Below are 11,380 nucleotides of genomic sequence, written 5' to 3' on the forward strand. Positions count from 1 at the left end.
TGTAATTATAAAATCTCAGTAAATCTCATTCAATTCTCGTAATGTCAGTTTTATTGCCCATCATTAGTGCAGGCAACATCTATTCAATCAAGTACTGTACTTGAACATTAAATCCTTTATTTTAGTCTCAGAAAACATTACAAATGTCTTCGATATTTTTCATTTTAATTTAATCAAACATGTATCACATATACAGTTATACAGTTCATTGTCAAACGAAAATTATAAATATTAAAGAATGTAATTCCGACATAAAACTAACGTTCTACTAAATATATCAATTAAATTTTAAATATTTTTAATTTTAAAATGTTATTAAACATTTAGAAATACTGTATGTTGTACAAACGTGTTTACATGAAGCATAAAAAAACAAGTTGTTACGTAACTATGATGTATTGAACAAACATTTAGTTTAGCTGAGTGGGACCCAATCAAACCTGACCTGCAGGCCTAAAACAATAAATTGGATATTGTAGCACAGGGCTACCTTATTAGGCCTGTGAAAATATCGATAACTGATAAATTGTTATTCATTAAATCTGTTTTTAGGATTAAAAAGTATAATAAAATACGTAATCATACTGATAAGTATTACGTTTTGCTGTATGTTATATGCAAAACGTGTAAGTCATACTAGGCCTATTATAGTTTTGATAGTTAATGTGTTAACGAAAAAAAAAAGTATCATTTGTTACGCTCCACATTATGTGACGTAATAATAATAATAATATTGCGTTATAACAATAGCCGAGGTCGGTAGTCTTTGTGCACTTGAATTATCAATACTAATTACGTAATCTTCTCTTCACAATTGATGTAATAAGACTCAAGTACTATCTGAATGAGATGGCACAGTTACAAGATCTATCGACTGATATCCACTGCCATTTGTAGGCGCCATAACCTTCTCCACTGCTGTTAATTTTACGTGCGTATGCCTTAGTCCAGCCTTTCTTTTGTTTGCACGCCGACTTGATACCTTTTAAGGAACAGAAATTAGTATATGCTTAAATTGAATCCGTACAAATAAAATATTATAATAATATTATCACCCCTCCTTTGGATCACCCCTATTCAGGAACACCTCTATAAAAATAACCTTTTCAGTGAAACGAACAAAGGGAAATATTTGTTTTAATACAAATGCTGATCCTTATTCAGAGGACACCCTATTAAGGGGACACTTTGATTGGTCTCGAATGTATCCCTATAGGAGTTACTGTAATACACTATTCAGGGGACACCCTTATTAAGGGGACACTTTGATTGGTCTCGAATGTATTCCTATAGGAGTTACTGTAATACACTATTCAGAGGACACCCCTATTAAGGGGACACTTTGATTGGTCTCGAATGTATCCCTATAGGAGTTACTGTAATACACTATTCAGGGGACACCCCTATTAAGGGGACACTTTGATTGGTCTCGAATGTATCCCTATAGGAGTTACTGTAATACACTATTCAGGGGACACCCCTATTAAGGGGACACTTTGATTGGTCTCGAATGTATTCCTATAGGAGTTACTGTAATACACTATTCAGGGGACACCCTATTAAGGGGACACTTTTATTGGTCTCGAATGTATCCCTATAGGAGTTACTGTAATACACTATTCAGGGGACACCCCTATTAAGGGGACACTTTGATTGGTCTCGAATGTATCCCTATAGGAGTTACTGTAATACACTATTCAGGGGACACCCCTATTAAGGGGACACTTTGATTGGTCTCGAATGTATCCCTATAGGAGTTACTGTAATATACACTATTCAGAGGACACCCCTATTAAGGGGACACTTTGATTGGTCTCGAATGTATCCCTATAGGAGTTACTGTAATATACACTATTCAGGGGACACCCCTATTAAGGGGACACTTTGATTGGTCTCGAATGTATCCCTATAGGAGTTACTGTAATATACACTATTCAGAGGACACCCCTATTAAGGGGACACTTTGATTGGTCTCGAATGTATTCCTATAGGAGTTACTGTAATACACTATTCAGAGGACACCCCTATTAAGGGGACACTTTGATTGGTCTCGAATGTATCCCTATAGGAGTTACTGTAATATACACTATTCAGGGGACACCCCTATTAAGGGGACACTTTGATTGGTCTCGAATGTATCCCTATAGGAGTTACTGTAATACACTATTCAGAGGACACCACTATTAAGGGGACACTTTGATTGGTCTCGAATGTATCACTATAGGAGTTACTGTAATACAATATTAAGGGGACACCCCTATTAAGGGGACACTTTGATTGGTCTCGAATGTATCCCTATAGGAGTTACTGTAATACACTATTCAGAGGACACCCCTATTAAGGGGACACTTTGATTGGTCTCGAATGTATCCCTATAGGAGTTACTGTAATACACTATTCAGGGGACACCCCTATTAAGGGGACACTTTGATTGGTCTCGAATGTATCCCTATAGGAGTTACTGTAATACACTATTCAGGGGACACCCCTATTAAGGGGACACTTTGATTGGTCTCGAATGTATCCCTATAGGAGTTACTGTAATACACTATTCAGGGGACACCCCTATTAAGGGGACACTTTGATTGGTCTCGAATGTATCCCTATAGGAGTTACTGTATTACACTATTCAGGGGACACCCCTATTAAGGGGACACTTTGATTGGTCTCGAATGTATCCCTATAGGAGTTACTGTAATACACTATTCAGGGGACACCCCTATTAAGGGGAAACTTTGATTGGTCTGGAAGGTATCCCTATAGGAGTTACTGTAATACACTATTCAGGGGACACCCCTATTAAGGGGACACTTTGATTGGTCTCGAATGTATCCCTATAGGAGTTACTGTAATATACACTATTCAGGGGACACCCCTATTAAGGGGACACTTTGATTGGTCTCGAATGTCCCTATAGGAGTACTGTAATACACTATTCAGGCGACACTTTATTAGCTCCCAACGTTGTCCCCTTTAATGAGGGTTCTACTGTATGTATTAACACTATAAGGCCAACCCCTTTTCAGTGGACACCTTTATTAATGAGATACTTTTTTTGGGGCCACGAAGGCGTCGTCCCATTAATTGTGGAGTCTATTTAGAAATTATTAAATTAACTTACGTATTACACCTATACAGCTGTCATTGAGTGATAAACATCGGGTTGTATAAACCCACGTATTTGCATGTAATTCGACTGTTTCAAGTAAATCATTAATTCCTGTTGCTACCAACTCGTAGTCGCTGGTTTCTTGGCATGAATCTCGTAACAAAGCTCTCTAAAACGGTAAACATTTGATAATTATTTATAACCGATAAACGTAAAAAATAGTAGTAGCGTTATTATAATTTATACAGTATATTATGAATGTTTGTTTGATTGGTTGAAACTTTCGATGAGGCTGATTGGCTGATCAGGCGGAAAGTCTGACAACAATCTGTCGTCTGATAAAGAACTACTGACCAATCACAAAAAACATACTGGGCTCTCGCGACCACGGAAGACCGCCCACTAAATTACCACCACCAGAGAAACGACAACAGGGCTAAGAATTGAAAGAATGTAAGTACACCAAATTTGTCTAATAATAATCTTAAAAAAAGTAGCCTATTAAATGTCTTTGTTTTCTTGTCATCATCATAAATGTGAGAGATCTACGGAAATAAAATTAAAATAGGCATAAGCGTCATTCGTCCACTGCAATCTCCAGGGCTAGGCCCTGACTAGCTAGGCCACCGTACATTAATCCGGGTGCGAGCCGGGTCAAGGAATCCTTTGTTTGGGCTGCGGAGTGTGTGCGTATGTTGAGGGATTCGAGTAGCAGGGATCGATGATGTCTACGGTACCTGATTAGCATAATGGCTAGACTGATGACTGAAAAACTTTGTGTAGTGGAATAACACAAGCTACGACAGTTTTAAATTATTGTAAAATAAAAACTTTGCACCGTGATAACATTTCACGTAGTCATGTGTTCGTGTAGAAATTGTAAACCAAACACACTTGATACATCGGTGTATTACATATATTTATTATTCAACAAATAAGTTACTATGTTGTTCCATTTTTAAACTACTTTAACTTATCGATTTAATATATTTTTTGTTTTGTTTTTTATTTTAAACTAAAAATCTTCATGAATGTTACTATTAATTTTGTCAGTTCTTGTTATATAGTGGGTGTTATGGTGGGTGTTATTAAAATATTTATATTAAAATTATATATTGAAATTAATAGCATATATATATATATTTTATTTTAAAAAAAGAATTATATTGCCACTCATCCAAGTGAATCAATGAAAATCGAAACATCATAACGCCGCTAATTCAACCAGATTTTCCTTTACGAGCAATTCTCGATATCGTATATTATTTCGACTCGTAAATATACTTTACGTGTGGTTTCTACCTCGAATATTATATCCACAAAATTGAGCCATTTGTATTATAATATTTATACTCAAAACGTGTTTAAACCTGTAGTCATGATTTTTTCTCTAACTTTACTCTGACATTTTTTCTAAACCAAGATAATAGATATTAAATAATGGCATACGCGTAAATCCACACGCAGCACGTTTTTGATATTATTTTCTAAATATTAACACACATCAAGGGTAATTACACGAAATGAATCCACCAAGTCAATTTATAGATCAAAGTAAAAGAAAATCTATAAGTATTTTAAATGGTGTACTTGTACGATAATGGCCTTGTTATTCCAATTGCTATATTCAATATTGAAATTCTGTATAAACCAATATTATCAAATTAAAAACAAAAGCGTAATACTATATATATATCTTGTTAATATGACTAAAATATAGGTCTACTGTGTTGTATGCTTGCATTGGTGAAACGATAACGTTAAAATAAGTAAAATAGGTCTATTCAAATCCAATACAATAACGTTGTTGTTTATATTTACAATCCCTCACAAATGATACACATATTTATTTGGTTAGAACCCATCATTTGGTGGACATCCCTATTCAGGAAACACCCCTATTAAGGAACTGTCTTTCCTTTTAAATGAACGACGGGCAATATATTTTACACTACGGCCATCTCTATTCATGGAAATCCCCTATTCAGGGGACACTTTGTTCGATATTGAAGTTCCTTTAAAGATGTATTGTCCCCCAAAAACATGAAAAATGAAGATTAATTAAATCAGACTTTGATTATGCTATTTTGTAGTTTTATTAGATTTAATCACTTCCGTAGAAAAAAAACAGAAAAAAAATTATATTTTCACTTTTAAAATGATAAAAATAAATGGTTAAATTCAAACCAAAAACCCATTGGCTGGCAGTCAATTTGACCATTTTTTGCTTTATATTAAAGTTTTTTCAGTTAAATACATTTTCTTTCCATCCAATTTTTGAAGTTGATAACATAACATAAAAAACAAAAATAACATTAAAATGGCATATTCAACAAAAAAATTCGTTAAAATTATTTTTTCAGGGGGACAATACATCTTTAATAGAGGTTGTACTGTTATTTTAAATCGTTGGTGATGTGGTTGACCATCGTGCAATTTCAATCAATGATTTTTTCTAAATAAGGTTGTAACTTAATGCGATAATTCAAAGAGAATGGAGTGTGTATATGGTCAGTTCGTCTACAGATCCATGTATTATGCAGAGCTTTCAACAGCCGAATTAACGGGCCACTTAAGATATACAACCGATTGTGAAATTCGCACAGCGCATTCGGGTACAATCGTTATTAGTATGGACAGACCGTCAAACAGGCAGCGAGATTTTGATATGCTTTGACGTTGACTGAAGTTAACTTAAAAGTTGAATTAAGTTAAGAAGACAAAGGCTCCGAGTTAGTGTATTGATACCACCTCTCCACGATCTACTTACTCTATTCCTGAAGATTACTGAATCATCATAACTTGAGGTACTTGCTGTAATGTTAGGTTTAGTTTCTGAGAATATTACACCTGGATAAGCTTCCTTTTGCAGCTTACTATAGTATGTCTGTAACAAAATATGTAACTATCTATTACTATAATAATATTAGAGCATTATTAGGAAAAATATATAAGATCACATCTCTTAATTTATTAGAGCATAATATTATAATTTATTTTAGGCTGTTATATGCATGTACGTATTTCTTGACATATGATTAAAAAGGAATAAAGATACAATTTCCTATATTGCTTTATTAGGAATAATGAATATTACATAATCTTCATTACTTAATCATTGTATTCCCGTTCTTACCGTCCAGGTATCTATTTACGTTAATCGAATACCTCGATAGAGCATGGTGTTCAAAATCCGGAAATTACGATACTTTGAGCAAGAACAACACCAACTGCACCAGCGATGCTAACTGTAAGTATTTTTATGTTGTTGGCCCGGGCGCATTATTTTTTTTCCTATCTGGTTATGGCAGATATGTGGTCTGCGCGCTCTTATTTTCGAAACAGTGCAAAAGGTAGGACATTAATAGGTTTAGAGACATTTTTCATCATATCCTCATACCCACCCACCACCAGCGTCCCCTTCCTCATATTTATAAATCATGGATCCGCCAACACCGAAGGTTGGTGGTTGACTCATCATGTGTGTACCAATGTTAGCACGTGATTATGCTACCAACATGATCCGCCCACGTACAAATAGCCAAAGTGAGTTACTTACCGTTTTATCTATAGATCCTACTTTGTCAAGTGGTTTAGATTTTGAAATACGTGATATGATAAACGGTGACGAAGATATTTCAAACGTATTGGTTGCCTTGGCTGGAATAAAAAAAAACAATCGTTGAATATGTTATGTCGACACAAACTATCAGATTTGATTCAGTCGGCCAAAACCAGATTTTGCTGTCATGTTAATTTACGGGTTTTTCACATAAGCGTGCAGTTCAGATCATATTATTCTCACAGTTCATTTACAGAGTAAAAGTAATAAAATAGTGAAATGAATTGAATTTTATTCGGAAATAAGATGTCAATTTTCTTTCAAAACATGAAACTTGAACGTATAAATAAAGAACAAATCTCAAAATCTCTTGTGGGTTATGAATGTTTCCCAGAACTCCCACTCACCCAGTAGTATAGACATCTGCAATAACAAATAACATCATTTGTAGTCGGAGCCCAGATACAATTCTGTTGATCCTGAGCTTAGAGAAGGCAAGGGATCAACAGACTTGTCCGTAAAAAAAAAAAACATTTATTCAATAATAAATAATGAAATAAGGCAAACGTTCGTGTATGCTACCACCAAAGACGAGACAACACAATTTTAGACTAGGCTTACTCTCAGTTGGTTTTCACGGCAAAAGTAACGCGTTTGTACCCTTGTGCGCGAGTATCGGTTGGTCAATGCGAACGTGGATGTTAAACACAGTTAAACGCTTTGCGCACACTCTAATACTAATGTTTTGAGGAGCCTATTCACCACAAGCTCTGCTTTCTTTTAGGCTCCTCCACTTTATATTTATATATTTGTAAAGTGAAATAAATAAATGAAATTAAATGAAATACTTGGTTCCCACTACAGACGCAAGGCAAAGACGTAAGCGCAACGTAAGTGAGTTGATCAGTCACAAGTGATGGATTATTCGAACTTTCGCTTGTTATTGGTCAACTCGCTTGCGTTGCGTCTACGTCATTCCCCTATTGTCTCTAGTGTGAACCAAACTTAAAATAAAAATGGCGCGTTTCAATAAGAACGGATGCTTTTGCAATCATGGTTCTCACTAAAGCATCATTTTACAAGTGTGACTGGTATCGTTTATGGTTCACACATAATATGATCGTCACACTGGTCCATAGAGTTCTGTTCACATGACCGCGACGCGATACGTGACATGCCAATTGTCTGCTATCATAATTCATTGCACTAGACCATGTAACGAAATAAAAATGATATATAATAATATTCCACATCATCAAATATTATTGACATTTGTTTACAAAATATGTTTTAATAAATGACCGAATGGATTCTAATCAACTATAATGAGATATAACAGAGAATATGCATTGTTAAATGAAAATGTGGTAGATGAAAAAATCAAAAACAACTATGTAAGAAAAAAAATAAGCTTGTTAATGAAAATGTGTTACAGATAATATGTTTAAAAAGAAGAAGCTATGTAATCAATGTGATAATATGTAAACAAATGAATAAAACTCTTTAAATAAGTTTATGTATACAGATGATTAAACAAACATTGTAAATATAATGATATGTATAGTGTATAGTGAAAAATATATGTAAAGAGAACAGTGGTATGGAAATAAAAGTGGGATGAACCCACATAAGATAAAAAAAAAAAACTATAATGAGATGTGATTAATTAAATTCGGTTGGAAAACAACTTTAAAGGTTCATTGATCATGATACGTCTGCACAAACGTCACGATATTTAAAGATAGACATAACCAAACACGAGAGTAGTTAGTAATTCGCCAACTAAATGCCAACTGAAATAATTATTAACTAAAGACTCAATTCATCAGCTGAAACTGCATATGCTGTTTATCGTTACGTTTATAGACATTAAATAATCTAGTGAATTTAGGCTGTATACCCTTTAACCAGGTTGTTTTCAGATAAGGTGGGTCCCACCGTATGCAAACCGAAAATGTATGTAATGAGCATAAATGCACCACCGCGACACTTTCCAACAAAGTCCTATGTGCGCGGTGTGCAACACTAATTGTAAATTTCCTGAATCTTTGTTTCATTATTGTATAGTTACGCATTGGTTATGTAAGTTTGTAGCTGCAATATAAAGTCCATACAAATAGGAAAAAGTGAGAAAATTACAATATCATTTAAAATACAATTTTGTTTTTACTATCCCTTAATTTCAGAGCAAATAAACCAGAAAAAACAAAAATGCGTTCATCATTCACCTTAATAATAATTTTATTACATCGTATAATTTAGATGAGCATATACGATTAGTGGTCTAATTGTAGGATGGCCGCAATCAACCGGAAGATTCTGGGTTCGAGAGTCTGTAGTTTGTTGTGACTTTTTTTCGCTCTCGCGTAGGCCCATTACCTAATTGTTATCATGTTATGAATCCATTATTTCGCTGGGTGGTTTATCGTTTCTCTTTCGGTTTAAAACGTATAGTCGATCTGACTTATTCAATATAATTTAACAAATATATCTACTAAACTTAAGTAAATAAAAAAAACGTGTGTTATTACTTACCATTCAATTGTGTCAACGAACACAGAGTAACAACCAACATAACAACCATGTGAATATTTCGTTCGTCCATCTTGAGCAGCATGCGAGTGAGTATCCACTGAACTTACCAATGCAATAGTGGTATCCAGGTATCCTTATATAGAATATACCTGGTGATGTCACTCACCAAGCGACTTGAGTGTATTTTACATCTCATTAACCACGTGTATCTAATTGATGTTATACAATCTGAGAACAATAGCTAAAAATGACTTGATAGGCCCCATTTGTGCTAATTGGTCATACACAAGGCTATACAAAGATAGATGAGGAGATTTTAAAAAGATACCATCATTAATTCAATTAAACCGAAAAGAAACATTGTGTTTTTATCGCAGCGGTGTCTGCGATGTTTTTATAAAATGAACATCTAGATTATTTCATACGATATTTTGTATACCGTAAACTTAAAACTAAACTTAAAAAGTAGCACATTTGGCATGTCACTTTGTTTTTGTAACAAACAGTGTTCATTGCAACTCATAACATATCGCTTAAGAACGAAAATCATTAGTAGGCTAGTATTAGTAGTATTTCAATTAAAATATGAGACGACAATTCAATCTAGAAAACACTCGCAACCAGTTTAGATCAGATCCATACGTGACCTATATGTTAAATATGGTATAGCATCGGGCCAATTCGAGTGTACCCAAAGAAAAAAAGTAACGAGGGACGAGATGAGTTAGATATTACAAATGTACAATCTTGAGGGCGACATTACCTTGTTATCTTGTCAATGTCATCACGAAAAGATTGATACTTTGGCGATAACAATATCGTCATCTATACGCGCGCGTACTAATGAGCTCCGAAGGTCTTTTTTTAAAAGATTTTTTATAAGATAAATATAACACCTTCAATTGCACTTAACATATATCGTACTGAAAAAGATTTAATCAGTCGCCGGCGACTGCTACGATATTGTAGATTATATTATTTAATCATTTCGTATCTAAAGTTCTGTCTTCTACACTAACAAATTTTATGTGACAACAAAATGTGATGTATCCATATATGGACATGATGATGTCATGTCACTACCATATTTGGGCATATCACTACCATATTTGGGCGCATCACACTTTTTTTTGTCAAACTAGTTCGATAGTGTAGACAGAGCTTAACGTAAATCGGAGAACTTGTGTGTTCGTTGTCGAATCAACCAAAATGAAAAGTGTACGTGGTTTTTTGTTGTTTGTACTGTAAACATCCACTTGTTCGGGTAGGTACATTTAGTTCATATTTGTCAAGATACCTTAATGTCTTATCAACCAAAAGGGGAATTATGCCAAACTTATCACAACAAACACGTGTGTGTAAGAAGCCTTGTTGGACGGTAGTAGTACCCACTGCTTACTTTTCCCCATATCATCAGCGCAAGATTGGTGGTCTAGAGGTACGAAACGCCATGCTAGTGATCTGGAGGTCGTGGTTTCGAATCCCACTCGAGAATTACAAAAGTCAGAGAAGTACAAAAAGTACAAAATTACGTCACAGTAGGGTAAACAGCTGGCCAATTACAACTGTATCATTTCGCTTTTATTTATATTTTACTCGTTACAACTATTTTCAGTAAATATTTATTAACAGGCAAACCAAAGCACTTTGCCTCTGCCCTCTTTGGTTTCATCCCATCAATTAATTTTCCGATAAATTATTAATACTGTACTTCCCGTGTTAATTACGTTGTCCTCTGTAATTTGATGTGTTTAGTTGGCATACCCACAAGCACTCTGTCAACCAAACACAATGAGCAATCACTATAGCGAAGTTGAGACTGCTTGCTCCATTCGGAGTGTGGAAACTGGCGAAATTTGTCGCAAAAACGTGAGCGGAAAGAAAAGGTTCCTAAAATCCTGGCGATCGGATTTCCTATTCATTGTTCGGTAACGCAATTCAGCATATCAAAATAAAATCATAGATTAGTCAATTTCTATTTATTATAAAAGATTCGAGCGCAAATGAAGCAGAGGTTAGCTGCAAGCTGTCGCCTGACAATATCGTTACGCATGGAAGCGTTTGTGTATTTTTATGATGAGTCTATAAGTATGGTTTGCTCTCGTGGGGAAAGTTAAATTTTTAAATGGACAATTCCACAATATGTATATATATTTTACGAGTGTGCTATTTAC

General features: G+C 34.6%; 1 protein-coding gene across 1 annotated transcript; it reads right to left on the reverse strand.

Moving 5' to 3' along the window:
- Nucleotides 1-251: 251 nt before the first annotated feature.
- Nucleotides 252-9,268, reverse strand: LOC140040090 (uncharacterized). Its single transcript, XM_072085765.1, has 5 exons — nucleotides 9,207-9,268; nucleotides 6,669-6,769; nucleotides 5,880-5,996; nucleotides 3,122-3,278; nucleotides 252-982 (listed from the first exon to the last, which is right to left on the reverse strand). Exons 1-5 carry the CDS (start codon nucleotides 9,253-9,255, stop codon nucleotides 837-839), a joined length of 570 nt encoding a protein of 189 aa, XP_071941866.1. The 5' UTR covers nucleotides 9,256-9,268; the 3' UTR covers nucleotides 252-836.
- Between the last annotated feature and the right edge of the window lie 2,112 nt (nucleotides 9,269-11,380).

This window comes from Antedon mediterranea, chromosome 2 (assembly GCF_964355755.1).
Source record: "Antedon mediterranea chromosome 2, ecAntMedi1.1, whole genome shotgun sequence".
Lineage (NCBI taxonomy): Eukaryota > Metazoa > Echinodermata > Crinoidea > Comatulida > Antedonidae > Antedon > Antedon mediterranea.